Source organism: Phaseolus vulgaris, chromosome 7, assembly GCF_051622355.1.
Source record: "Phaseolus vulgaris cultivar YP4 chromosome 7, ASM5162235v1, whole genome shotgun sequence".
Classification (NCBI taxonomy): domain Eukaryota; kingdom Viridiplantae; phylum Streptophyta; class Magnoliopsida; order Fabales; family Fabaceae; genus Phaseolus; species Phaseolus vulgaris.
In genome coordinates, this window is record NC_143504.1 from 45,094,850 (window position 1) to 45,110,215 (window position 15,366).

General features: G+C 33.2%; 1 protein-coding gene across 2 annotated transcripts; it reads right to left on the reverse strand.

The window, feature by feature from the left end:
- Nucleotides 1–5,515: 5,515 nt before the first annotated feature.
- On the reverse strand, nucleotides 5,516–13,360 carry EIN2 (NRAMP metal ion transporter family protein). 2 transcript variants are annotated; one of them, XM_068635638.2, is made up of 9 exons: nucleotides 13,115–13,360; nucleotides 12,925–12,982; nucleotides 11,573–12,338; nucleotides 10,790–10,876; nucleotides 10,548–10,658; nucleotides 10,262–10,474; nucleotides 9,428–9,613; nucleotides 6,617–9,319; nucleotides 5,516–6,261 (listed from the first exon to the last, which is right to left on the reverse strand). In XM_068635638.2, the coding sequence occupies exons 3-9, from the start codon at nucleotides 11,819–11,821 to the stop codon at nucleotides 5,890–5,892; spliced, it is 3,921 nt and encodes a 1,306-aa protein (XP_068491739.1). In that variant the 5' UTR covers nucleotides 11,822–12,338; nucleotides 12,925–12,982; nucleotides 13,115–13,360; the 3' UTR covers nucleotides 5,516–5,889. The 2 variants fall into 2 exon arrangements, with proteins under 2 accessions (XP_068491739.1, XP_068491740.1); XM_068635639.2 differs by having other exon boundaries at nucleotides 13,139–13,348.
- Between the last annotated feature and the right edge of the window lie 2,006 nt (nucleotides 13,361–15,366).

The following is a 15,366-nucleotide window of genomic DNA, read 5'->3' on the forward strand; positions in this document are numbered from 1 at the left end:
CTAACTCACAACCTGCAATCAACAACAAACCCATGCCGACCCATGATAGATTCCCCTCACCAGCACCGTCTGAATTCATCCTTACTTTTTAATTGAATTCAAACAAGCATTTGGGTCCATGCACCATTGGGCATAAGTGAACAAAACACTTGTACTTTACTCGTGAGCCAAGTCCACGCCTTGAGTTGGGCCAAAGAAAAAATTCTCATAATAGTCCACTCGCCTGTTCTTAAAGATAATTGAATTCCTCTTATTCCAAATTTCCCCAACCACAACAATCCACATACACCTTCAATACCTGTTTGTCTTTTGAGACATCCTTCCCAAATAAAATTGAGTGAAATGGGATCTGGAATCCCAATGGTAGACTATATCAAACCCAATCCACTTGCTACACAAACACCAGACCCTCCATGCTATCATACATTTGAAAAAGATATGACTCCTAGATTGCTCTTCTTTCTCGCACAAAACACACAAGTTACTTTCCATAAGAATCCCTCTTCTTTCCAGATTCGCATGTGTCGGTAACCTATCCACCAGAACTCTCCAAGCAGTAGTCATTGAATAGGGTAACCCCTTTATGCTCCAAAAGACCTCATACATAAAGCCATAAGTGCCTACTTCTGACATACTTAAACATTTGTAAGTCGAGCTAACCGTATAACCACCATCCTCATCCCCCTTCCAAACCCACTGATCCACGAAACCTAATGAAATAGTTTCGCCCTCCAACAAAGATATGAGCCCGAAAACTTCTCCCTGTTCCCACTCAAACAGGGCACGCCTCCAATCCACCTTCCACAACCACTTTTCATAAATCCAAACATCAGAATGATACACAATAGCACTTTTGTTCTTAGCTATCGAATAAAGCCTTGGGAACCTTAAACACAAAGCCTCACTCCCAAGCCAAATATTTTCCCAAAAATTAATATGTTTCCCATCCCCAAGCCTCCATGTGACTTTATCCTCGAATTGTAACCCTCATTCCTTTGATGCCCAAACCTTCTTCAAATCTTTCCACCCTGAAGGAATATTTATGGTTGTTACTGCCCTGTCGAAGTACTCTCCAATTGCCATACTTAGATTCAATATTCTCTTTCCACGGGTCACTCTTCGATGACTGTAAGATGAGGAAGAGGAGGAGGAGGACGATGATGCTGATGACAATGATGATGGTGATGATGACGACGATGACAATGATGATGACAAGAATAATCAAAATGGGAATGATGAGAACGATCATGGTGATGATGATGATGATAAGAATAATCCTAATGGGGATGATGAGGATGATGATGGTGATGATAACAATGACAAGAATAATCAAAAAGGAGATAATGAGGACGAAAGTATTGACAATGATAATAATAATGATGATGATAACAATAATAACGATTAGGACAAAGATAATAATGATGATGACGATGACAATGAAAATGATGATGATAAAAAAATTTTATTTATTAGAAATTTTGTATTTTACAATTTTTTATATAAAAGCAAATCATGAAGGGGAGAATTTCCAAAAATATTATCCTCACTCCTTGAAATTTTATGATCAAAATATTATCACTTGAGAGCAAGTGTTATAAAATTGAGGTCTAGTTTTATGTGAAAAATATTTTTTTCATATTATGATTTTTTTTTTTCAAGTGCATGTCTAGTATTGTGTTTGTTTCTATGTTTTTTTGTTACCAAGATAAATATACGAGATGGATCATGTTTGTTTCCATCAATTTAAGCTGATTTGTGGACGTGAAAAGGTATGGTATTTGCAAAATGGTTTCCTCTAATGTATTTTCTCTTTATCTTTAACAAAAACCTAAAGCATGGGAAAGTGAATGTGTTCATGATTTATCAATGAATTTATTTTATAACTTTTAGAGTATAATTTTTTTAAAAAATAAATAAATTTTCATAAATTTCAATTTTAAAAATAAATTTGTAAGTATAAAAATATAAATATTTAATTAAAAATTGTATATATAAAAAAACAATTAAAATCATTTGAATTTTTTTCCAAAACATATTAATTATATTATAAAAATCAAATATTACATATATATTTACGATAAAAATAAAAATTATATATACTTATAATAAATAAATAAATTATATATATATATGTATATATTAATAAAAAAATATATTATAAAATTTATATACATAAACTATATATGATCACGAGTATATAAATTTATAATAATTATTAATATATTTATATAATATAATAAAAATAAATAATAATATTATAAATATATTTATATGTTTATAATACTTTTTTTATTAATATTAATAATATAAATATTAAAATATAATATAAAAATAATATTTAAAAATAATATTTAAAAATAATTTAAAAATAATAATAAAATTATAAATAATACTATTAATTAAAATCATTTTTTAAAATAATGATAATAAATAAATTAATAATAACTAAATAAATTCATTATATAATATTATTATTATTATTAATTATTATTTTTATTTTATTTTATTTTATTTGTATCAAATATTTAATAATATTATTAATAATAATAAAAATAAAATCATGATATAATAAAAATAAATATAGTTATTTATATAAAATAAATAAATTTATATAATATTATTATTATTAATTATAAAAATTAAATATATAAAAAAAATATTTTTTAAAATATAAGAATATGAAATATTTCATATTCCAAGAATGATATGAAAGTCGTATTTTGAAAGAAAATGATTATTAAACAATATTATTGAAAATAATTTATAAAATTTTAATTAAATCAAATCTACACTAAATACTTTATATTTTATTATTCAAATAAAGACAAAGATAAATTGTAAACTTACATTTTACACTTTTAAAAATAATTCAAAATTTTCTCTCAACCATCATCATTACATTTAATAAACTTTCATCACACATCCATTCTATCATACCCAAATTCAAACACACAAACTTTATTCTCACTTTATTCTCAAATTCTCACACTTCCACTTATCAATTCAAACACAACATAAGACATGAGAAAGGTATAAAATGCTCATACTTCATATATTGGTGGATTGTGAAATTCAAAATATGTTTTATATTGTTGCAGTATCTGAAATATTTTTTTAAATTTGAAATACATTTTAGATATTTAGATTATAAAATTCAAAATATATTTTGGTTTTATAATTTAAAATATATTTTAAATTTTTGAATTATGTAATCTAAAATATATTTTTAGATTATATAATTTGAAATATATTTTCAGCTTACATAAATCAAATGTATTTTCAAATTACATAGTTTAAAAATATATTTTAAATTATATAATCTGAAAAAAAAAATTATATAATTTATAATATATTTTTGAATTAGAAAATATATTTTAGATTATGCATTTAAAATACATTTTTGAATTCCAAATTTAACACTGTAAAATAAATTTATAGATTATGCAATTCAAAATATTTCAAACGTATGAGTAATTTAAACTTTTTTCCTCCTATGGAGGTGCTAAAAGAAATACCCATTTTATTTTCATGAGCTAAGATTTGGGTTTGAATAAGGCATAGGAAGCATAGATCGTACTTGATTCTATATCACTGTATGGGTACCCAGATTATTGCTGTGGACCTTTTAGTTTTATTGATTATCTAAGACACAAAAGATATAATCAAGATGAACATTATTAATATGTATACAATGGGAGCTTTTTTAATTTCCACTTCTATAAAATTCTTGAGCACTTTCTATTCTTTCTGGAATGAGTTTTCCAAAATGTGAAAAACACATTCCAAAAGGTCCAATTCAGATCGAAAGGGACTTGTTTAAGAATTTCATGGGCCAAAAAAAAGAAGGCTTCTTCTTCCTGCATCCATATGTTTTTTTTTCCTGCACCCTGCAATTTTCTAAATCCCGAAACTGGTCTTGACCTTTTATTTAAAAAAGGGCACCGTGGTTACCAGAAATCGGGATCTGGGAGTGTGCTATTCATCAATCTGAAACTGGATATTTTTTTTTCTGGATGAGGGGTGTTCCAAAAGTAAAGTTTGCATAAATTATTGATTTTCGGATTGCTGAAATAGAAGCCTAATTCTGTTACGGATTGGTGGATCTGGAATGCTTTTTTTTTTTAATTATGGATTTCTGAATCCATAATGCACATTCCTGTTACAGATTGGTGGATCCAAAATGCTTTTTTTGAATGATGAATTTTTAAATGTGAAATGCATATTTTGAATTACGGATTGGTGGATCCAAAATTTTACCAAAACTGTCAATCCAAAAAAAATTCGGATTCCATAATCCAGAATGCAAAAAAATAAATACAATTAAAGTGCATTTTAAGATTTTTAAAAAATAATAGAGAGAGTTTGATCTTTACATAACATTATGGGGGTGTAGGAAGAAACTGCCAAAAAAATACGTTACTGTGTGACTTTTCTTTTGGTACAATTTTAAAACATGAATTAGAAATGTTTAACCAAAAAAACATTGAAAACTATTAGAAAATATAGGTCCAAGAAAATATTTGAATAGCATTAAGTTACGAGGAGAAATAAAATAATTTTTTCATAGCACATATATTTATATTTTATGTACAAAAGAGTTTAAATATTATCCAGATCCTGTGTTTTATCATCTAGAACCTGGATCTCGTGGCCTCAGACGCCTTTAATAATGATAAATGGAGGTGGAAACATATGCATGACAATGAGTGGATTCCACACTCTGTCTCCTTATTGTAAAATATAAAATGAATTCAGAGTTTAAAAAATGTAAACCCAATTCCATTGTCGTCATGTTTTATTAGGAATGGAGAAACATGGAGAAAATCCGCTACACCAGTAAATCTATATTATGAATTTTAATATTATATTTTATGCACATTTTATACATTATTCATGCAATTAACCTACAAATTTCTCTCAAACATCTCAAACTAGTTTTATTTTATCTTTTTTTATATACATGCATATATACATATATGAATGTGCGAGTGTGCAGGGATCACTGCTCACATAAAAGAATTTTCTAGATGTTGGAGCATCACTTTGGAGAACATATTGAGGGAAGTTCTGGGGGGTGCTAAGAATGGCTATCATTTCATGCTCGGGAACTATTTTGAGTATAATTATTTTAAGAAATCCAATGTCTAAATGGGAAAGGTTATGGGAGCAAAGTATAATTTATGAGCTGGTTGCGTTATTGAATCCCATTAGCAATAGATAATTTGCTAGAGATTAATGCATGAAATGTTTACGTGGAGCCTAAAACTGAAATGGTAGAAATAGACTAGGTTGCAGTTGCAGTGAGTGGTTATCTGTTTTGTTATGTCAATGGTTTAAGTGAATGTTCACAGAAACTTACATGAGCAGAAGATAAAAATATGGTGATTTCAAATAACTGGGCCAACCAAAAACCGTAACCACTTTCACCATACTATCGCTATTAAAAAAGAGATCGAAAGAGTTGATGAAAAGAAAATTTGGCAACCGTGCCAAGTGCCACAATAACACTCAGAAGTAAAAACATGTCGACAATATTTTTTCATGGTTTAGATGACCACATGTCGACAATTTTTTTGCCCGCGTCTTTTGTTGTTTCCCCAACTTGCATGCAGTTGCGAACGAAGTAACGAAAAATAAGCCAAAAATGGTAGAAGTCAGTTTCCATCTAACCATTTTTTTTCCTTCGATTCTGTTGCAATTACATATAGTAATTCTAACCCTATCATGTGTATATAACATACAAGGAAATAAAATCTGCAGCGAGGATTGTTACACGGAGACAGCAGTTCTGTGGCCACAAACTTCCTATGGTATCCTTTGATCTAAAGCATGAACTGCTTCTTCAGAAATCAAAACAGCCCAAGGAAAGGAACACTGCTTTTGTTAATGCTAAGAGTTGTATGGTGCTGATGTGGGAATCTTGCGAATCCCTTCTTGAGTGCCAACTGGTTTGTTGGATAATCTACGCTTGTACCGTTTGAGAACAGATGCCAAATTCTCCTTTCCCTTTGGGAAGGCTACATCACCAGCAGCAGTTCCTGTACGACCTTTCCGGCTAGAGATTGCTATTTCCACATCCTTCACCATCTCAAACACCACAGATGCAGTTGTGCATTTTCCGCGCCCTGGTTTTGAAGCAGGGGGCAGCATCCCGTTCGAAGGAGGTGAGCTTGACTTTATCTGATACGTCATGGGAACTTGAAGGCAAAAGCATGCGGTCATGGGACAACGAGGCTTGGAGAAAGCCAGATCAATTATACCCTGATTCATGAAGGGGAAAATTTGGCAAATAAGATCAATAAAGTTTACAAAACTTTAGAGAGTAGACTTGAGTTTACGAGAGGCAAGACTGTATCTTCACATTTTGTGACATTTTTTTTATCAACAAACAACACTCATTATAGTGCCTACTTAATGGATGGATTCTGTATTGACGAGTGATGATTGCATACAAATATAACATTGGAAGAACATCTTCAGGTGAACAACCACCAAAGGAAAAGGAAATACCCCAGTCAGGAGAATAAATATCAAGTTCTCCATGAGGCATGAAACAACCAATATCTCTACAAATAAAGCACCTAAAACTCAAACGTCAGGGTTACTAAAATTTTACCTGCAAGCGATTGAGTACATAAGTGTACTTGCCCCACAGCTCTGGTCGGCTCTCCATCAGTGAGAGGTCAAGAACACGGTGGATACACCACACCCCAAAGCTTATAACTATGTCTGCTCTCCATACACATCCTTCCCCACAGTTGGGGATTGAGGTCACAGAAAAATTAGACCAATTTGCCTCATTATTCTTCATTGAAGAAAAAGTCTTCCCATCAGAAGAAAAATACCGAGCTTCTCCCATAGCATTTGCTTGATTCATCTCTGTGGTTTCAACTTCAGAGAAAAATTTCTCCCTTGCAGCAACCCGGTCAATCAGATCTTCATCAGCCCCATCATTCTGTTTAAACAGCCAATCAGAACCTTCCAATTTTAAGAGTTTCAAAATACAACTTCTAAAAGATTGAAGAAGCTTGCCATCTATATCCACAACCGAAGTAGTTTCTTGAGTAATTGCACTACGTCTATTTCCAACATCTTCTGTTGAAGCACTATGAACTCTATCATCCACCCCAAACTGCTCGAAAGGTTGTCTGGACCAGAGGGATCCAGTACCCAAACCAGAACTCAACTGGGAAGAAAGTACATTGCTGTAAACTTTTGACGGAGAGAGTACATCGAAGGCTAAAGGAGCTCCTGCCCTTGATCCGGAATTTGAATATAATGACTGTTCATGATGAGTCCTACCCGTAGAAGATCTATATCCACCAACAGAACCATCCCATGGAGCACTCTTATCAGATATGTAAGCATCCCTGTGAGGGATGGCATATCCTGAAATGTCAGGCAAACTGTGGTACTTCTTAGCATTAACTGAACTGACCGAATTATCCGCAGGTCCATAGCAGGACCTCTCAGACGGCAATTGGCTATTCTTAGGGACAGCAATGTTCTGGAAGCCTGGGGGTTGGCTTAAACCTGAACCATTTTGCAACTTTTGCCCCATAGCAAGTGCAATAGAATTCCGGTAGTTGTTGTTTGTGTTACCAATAGAATTCCTGTAGTTGCTCATAATACCCATGGAAGGGGATTCCATCAGACCATTTAAGTTATCAGAATTTGTCTCTTTACCAATCTGATTAATATATGATGCAACCTGATAACCATGTACAGTAGTTGGCTGATAATCCCAGGACCTGGATGTAGGTACATTGCGCACACTGGAATAACGCCTTTCACCAGCACTGAGGAGATTGCGGTTCGAGGTCTGAACATATTCATCCATAAACTGCATGGGATTTGTCCGCACTGAGGAATAACTCCTTCGAGGCCCATAGGAAGGCTCAAAATTACTTTGCATCCTATGCTGCCTGGGAGAGTCATATGAGGCAGAGTTCATCAAACTATCCGGTATACTTCCTGCAGATATCCATTTCTCAGGATATTCCTTTCCACATGTATCCATTTTCTGCAAAGAACCAGTGAGTCTTGAATCCACTCCCAGTAAAACATCAAGTTTCTTAGCCTTAGCTTCCTGGGTAAATTGACCATGAAAATCATAAAGCTGTCCCCAGAATTCGTCAAGAATAGCAGCTAGTTGACGTCTTGCACCACGCCCTAAACCTGCTAATCTTGAAAGACTTCCAAGGCTATTACCTCCATCATCACTTTTTCCACTAAGACTCCTGAATGATGCTGGGCCATCGGGTGCTGAAGATGGGGCTAGTGAGACCACTTTTGATATTTCTTCAGTTTCCCATAAGTCTCCATCATCATCATCCCTTTCGGCAATTGAATCTTCTACAGTTTTCTCCACAGAGGCACTAGTTTCTGTTTTTAAAGTTTTGGCATCTACCAATCTAATACCAGAAGTCTCAGTACTTGCAGCCGCCACTGCCTCTGATTCTGAAGTGGAAATTGATTCCTTAACAACAGGTGTTGGGGAGCAAGGAAATGATGTAAATGAATGAGTCTCCCTTACCGTAATCACAGGAACATCAGGCTCCAAAATAGTTTCAGGTAGTTCATGAAGAAAACTTGCAACAGGTAGTTCTGAATATTCCAGGGTCCTTGTTAGAGCTGGTGATGGTTCCATCACCTGAACTGATGCATCTCCATGATAACTTTTTTCACTTAAATCTGTTTCTTCACTATCAATCCGGGGTTCTGGTATAGCCTGTGGCATGCCCCAGTTCCATGCTTCATCTAATTGAATACTTGCAGATTTTAATGGTGTGGCAGCTAACCAAAGCATCAAACAGAATGATGCAAAAGCAGTGCAAAGAAGAACCAAATAAGAGAGAGAGACACCATTCCCCACGTTCCATCTCAAATTGCCCACCCAATCACTACTACCAAATATCATTTCTACAACAAAGACAATATTCAAGACAAGCATCCCAATAAATATGATCAAGGCCAAAAATTCCACAAATTGAGGGATCTTGTGTACCCCCATTATTGATCTAGATGAGGCGATCCGAAAAAGAGGGATCACAGAAGATGGAAGTTGCAAAGCTACCACAATCTGAGTGAATATAAGTAGTTGATACATCCCTTCAGCTCCGGAACTCCAAACACAATAAAGGGCGGGCAAAACGGCAATTACTCTAATCGTAGCATAATGAAGCCAACCTGGAATGTCCAATTTTAAGAAACTATGCACAACTACTTCTCCACCAAAGCTCCAAGTTAATGCTGTTGTTTGATTTGCGAAAAACAGAATGAGTAAAAAAGCAAGCATCGCTATTGGACTACGTAACACCTGCAATAAGAACTTAGAATTAGCTTTATTCAATGCTAAAGACAGATGTGACTTCGTCGGTTGTAAATAAATATCTAGATGTAGATCAATTATGAGTGGAAAGGAGACCTGTTCCATTGGAGATAATGCGTCCTGAAAAGTAGTTAAAACAAGACCCATACTGTAGAACTCATTTGCTCCAGCATTCATCAGCACATTATTTACCAAATAAAGGCCACTGAATACACATATGATGGCCAAAAAATGGTTATGACATAGAGCATCCTTAGAAATAGTAGTTGATCCCTGATGCCACTGAAAAAAGTAAACAAAGTCTCAGATTTGACAAAACAGCAATGGGTATGAAATGGTACATTATATGCAGTCCTTTACCAAAAAACATACTAGAAGCTAGTCAGACCAGACAAACTTAAAAAATATATGCTCACCCAAGGATTTCTAAAAACGACCAGGCAAACTATGTAACCTGACTTAGCCAAGCCTGAGGAAGGGACTGTGACCATGCCCTCCCCAGTCAGCTATTTATACAGGGATATTAAAGATGCTTTTAACACAGGCAAAATTAGAGGAATCGCCAAAATTTAGTAGGACATTTAGGGAGTCAACTTTATTAAGTTGTTCTAAATTTTAAAGGGATGGTTTTCACAAAATTGGCCTCATACTAAAAGAGTAAATCGATAAAATAGAGTTTTCTGAAATAAAGTAAATTGATAACATAGTGGTCATTCCTTTTATAAATTTACATGGAAAACTAACTTCATGTCTTCCTTGAGCATAAGATTGATTTAAGATAACAAATCTCTAGCAGTATGTCATCTAGCCATGAAAGAAAGACTACTCCTATGCAAACATATTCAGAAGAACACAAAACGAAAGATATAAGCTTGGAAGCATATTATGGATGCTGATGCTAGAAAAATTAGATATGACAGGAAATAATACCTGTACAATAGAGGAATGAAGGTAGAAGTTGTGAGGCACAAGAGTTGCTCCTAAGAGACTCATCAGCACAAATGCACTCTCCCCACTCAACTTTGTTAGTATTCCATTAATGGATAATGGAATGTCTGGTTGATTAATGAGTGTTCCAAGTACAAATGTAAGAAATACAAAACCTGACACAAACAGGCCCACGATCTTGGCCTTCTCAATGTCCTAGACAAAGGATATATCATAAGTGTATTGTGGATCAATAGAAATTGAAGAATAATCAAATAATGATACTTACAAGGAGGACAAAAAGAAGGAGATGGAAAACAGCGCCAGTAGCAGTTAAAAAGACACAAGCGAACAAGTCCCACCCAAAAAGAATATTTAATCCATGTGCCATGCCCAATATCTTGCAAAACAGAAAAAAATCACAGGGTGAGAACAAGTCAACAAAAGCTCAGTCATGTTAAAGCACAGAATCATATTATTTGCTAAAGAGCCTAGCAATATTGAAAGTACATCAAGGGTGAGAAAGATTACCAAGTTAAGGTCTAGCACGATCACCGAAAGTTCTGCTTGAACTCCAAGAAGCATGCATGTCCAGCTATCGTACTCATCACTGCAAATCTTTGGCACAAAGAAAGTGAAGCCCCATGAGCAAAAACACAAATGATTTATGCAAGAAGTTCTACAAGAGTGTGTATCTGAATGGTTTGTAGGGATAGAGAAAAGCCAGAAAAAATCACCGACTAAGTATCAACTCAACAAGCAGATGAAAGAAATGCAATATATCCTGACTCAAATTGTGCATAACGTAGTATAGCACATTGGCATAGACATTCCTTCACTTGTTAATTTCAGGATGGAAGAAACATTTAATAAGTATAATGTCCGTACTTCCTAGTATTAAGATTGAATAGAAATGATCATCAATCAACATGTTTTTATAAACTTCTGACTTATATGCCAAATAATACTCAGATACAGGATAGAAATAAACCGCAATATTCTTTATTCCTGATTAAAAAATAAAACTAAACATAAAAAGAGTGGGAAAAATATAAAAAAATCTTTCTGGCTCCATTCCCTCTTGATAAGAACCTTCTAAACTTTTAGCCTTCCATATCTTATAGTTGGCTGTGAAATTGCTTAGTTGAAAGGGGTGAAGGACAAACATTAAAAAACCACAAATCCAACAAATTGTTCAAATACCATGTTTTTATTGTTTTGAAGCGCGCGTCAGCACAGAAAGCTTTCAAATATTACAATTGTACTGCATCAACAGTATAATAATATAAACCCATCATGTTGAAGGTATAATACCTGAGCAAGATCTTTCCCTGTGATAACACCAATCTTCGCTGATATGTATTGACAGAAGATTGCTGCAAAATTGAAGATAAGTGCGAAAGCCATCAGATCAAATCCGAATCGTGCACCTCCTTCAACAATTGCCACCCACTTTCCAGGGTCAACATATCCTATTGAAATCAAAAGGGTAGGCACAACGGCAGGAAGCGACCGGTGAAGAAAACTGGGAGGGTGATTAGCAGTCAAAGTCTCTGCTTCCATTTTACTCTTTTAGTACAACAAAGAGTAAGGCTACAGGCAAATAATGATACACGGAGAAACACTGGGAAGTACCAAAACTCAGTGAGCCATAAATTATATTTCTGCTAGTTAAGTATATTACTAGCAAAACATTTACATGACATTCACCAAGATGTTGAGAGCTTCAAACATTAACCATAATTACCAAGATAAATTAAAGCACAAAGAACTTTCAACTTGCAAGTCAGTTCAACACAATCGCAACAATTCAACAAACTAGCTTCTCCTCGTATCCCAGCAACCAGCCAATGATGCTCCAACATTAACTGTGATCATCAGACAAAAATCTGACTTTATAACTAAAGTCAACCTGCGCACCATTCCAAAATCTCTTCAGCACAACCTTACAAATAATTCCATTCATATCCTTCACACGGCTGAAAGTCAATCCAGTTCATCTCAAACTACTCAAACACCCCTGGAGACTCTCAATGCTAGTCCAACAAAGTTCCCCCTGATAAACCAACCTCATCAAATCCTGCAACCAATTAATTAACGTCAACAAAATAACACCATAACAGAAACAACAAATACCTCGAAAAACCCATCAGCATAACGAATATTACCAGAAACACACAAAAAAACGGAACAACATCATTTTATCTTTCTTAAATTTACTTTATAGAGCAAAAAAATAAAAGTAAACGAAAACCACCACAGAGCATATTGTACTGCATCCACCACAATTACATAATAATAACTCCAACAACAACAACAAAAATAATAATAATAATAATAAATTAGATCTTTAGAAGAAAAGAAAACGCAAAAATTAGGCTCGAAAACGGTAAAATAAAAGTTAAGAAGCATAGAAGCGGGCCAAAAGTGTAGAGTGTGTAGGGTGATGTAACAGATAAAAGAGGAAGTGAGAGCGTTGGCGTGGATCTGATGCAGAAGAAACAGACGCAGACGAAGAAGAATAAGAAGAAGAAAGAGAAAAAAGAGGAAAAAAAGAGTTGCACGAATTTCGACGAGGACGATGATTGAGGGTTTCATGACTCTGAATTTAAAGGACCGTACAGAGTTTCAGAGTCTGAGAGTCGTTAGGGTTCTGAAATCCTTACCTTTCTCTGATTTTCTTTTCAGTGCCACAAGTCTCTATCTCAGCTATGCTATTCACTCCTGCAAAGTAGATCTCACGGGATCATATCATCATATATATCTCTGTATGTGTGTGTGTGTATTTATATATATATATAATATAACTAAAACATAATAAATAATATTTTTTTAATTTATTGTTTAATAATTTACCATAATAAATGGTGTACTACTAACTTGTGCGAACATGAGAACATGGAGAGAGAGAAGAGAGAGCTCGATTTTCCGGGAAAGAGAAGAGAAAGCGAGGAAAGAAAAAGGAAAACTGTGGCATGGGTGAGGGGTTTCAACTTTCAAGGCCACATTGAAGAGAGAGAAAGTGCCAGTGAAAGTGTGAGTAATGGGAGAAAAGAGAGAAAACTTTCATCTCACAAATAAATGTCTTCCTAAAAGCCTCTCAAAGAACGCTGTTATCTCTTTTTTTTATTTTTTCTTTTTTCATTCATATTATCCACTAATTACACATTTACATATAACTAGAAAAAAAAATTATATTAGTCAAATCGCATTTATAAATTCATAAATTCCAAACAGTAACATTTTTCTCAAACATTAATAGTGCTATGGTCTTTTAATAAATATTATAAAATTCAATAAATCTGTAAACCTGAATAATACGTGGATAATACAATTTTATTTTTATTGTTATTATTTATATCCTGTGGAGGTTTTTGTGTAGATTCATGGAGAAGTGATAAGATGAATTGAAAGTAGAGGAAGACTAATGATATGTGCACTAAGGGAAGTCAATGTATTATTTGTTGGCATCTTGTGTGATCCCTGATTCATGAACTCCATAAACTTTTGGTGTCATTATTTTGACACATATGCTACTATTTTGAACTCTTTTGTACAATTGGTGGTGCCTTTGAAGACCTCTATGATTGATTCACTGTGTGCATACAAGTGATGTTAATTTGGAGCTATTTCATCAATGGAAATTGGAACTCTCCTATGGCCAAGGATCTCATTATTAGTTGTTTCATTGGGATACTTCAACAAAAGGTTCTTAATGAACCAATTTTTGCCCTTTCTACCCATAATACCATGTATGATGTTGGAATTTGCGTGTGGTCTTTACCTATCCCTCTCTGATATTAATAACTTACTGTACTTCGCTAGCTCCCATGTATAAATACGATACATAAGTACATGTATCTCATACAATAATACCTCTACTTTAAAGACAATAATATCATGTATAATAAATACGTATTTGAGAAGTAATTGTTAGACGGTTGTAATTGTAGAAATCTAAATTAAAGTTATTTGTCTTACATATATTATCTTAACAAAAATTATAAATTATTTTTATTTTTATTTTTATTGTTCTTACCAAAAATGAATTGGAGATACCTTATGTGGATTTTTAAATTGTGACTAAATCGACATCTTCTACAAAGGATTGTTGAGTTTTATAGTTTATAGTCGAGTGATAATCCATAAAAAGACTTATCCATGATTAAGTCAAGAAGAATATGAGTGAGTAAAAAAAGAATGAAAGTAAGAGTTAAGAATACTCCATAAAATGGTATTTATAAGTCTTTGGGCAAGTAAAATATCTTATTAATTGTTATGGTTATTAAATATTACACTAACTTTCACGAAAGGTAAATAAGTTACTTTTCAATATTAACCAAATAAGCGGTAATTGCAGGTGATTAACTACCACAGTTCCATGTTTTCATATCAAGTAGTGCAATTATTATCATAAAAATGTTATTTGTGTGTTTCACAAATTTAGATAGTGTATTCAAAGAAACTATATTAATTATAGATATATGATACGAATTGAAAAGATATTGATAGTGATTAATATAGTTTTTGTGAACACACTCCCCTTATTTTATTTTACACTTCTTGTTATAAGAGTTGTGTGACTTGAATAGATAGTTGTCATTTAATATTTGGTTATTATAAAATTAAATTATTATTTATTTGTTCTGTTAATAAATTATTTTACATGCTTGGTATTGGATTTGAAGGTCAAGAAATGCAAAAGCCTTCCAACAAATAGTAGGGAGATCTAAATTTGGCGTGTCTATATTGCAGCTTACTACTAATGATCCTTTCCAGTGTTCAAACTATCTAGCTTTAACATAAATGACAAATTTGCTTAGGAATCAATTCATAAGTGGATAAACATGTATGTTGAGTTTGTCTACCATGGTTTCAACATTGTGGAAGAAACATGTTATATTTTTCCTTAATCTTTATATCATCTTCTCACTTCCTTTAGTAGAGACTTTATTGTAAGTTACCTAGGGATATTTCTTTTCAACACACTTTTATCTTATTTAGATACAAAGTTTTTAGAAAGCAATTTATTTTTTAAAGACTTTAAAATATTTTATGATATGCTGTTTGGATATTCAAATTTTTAAATTTATAAAAGTATTTTTAAT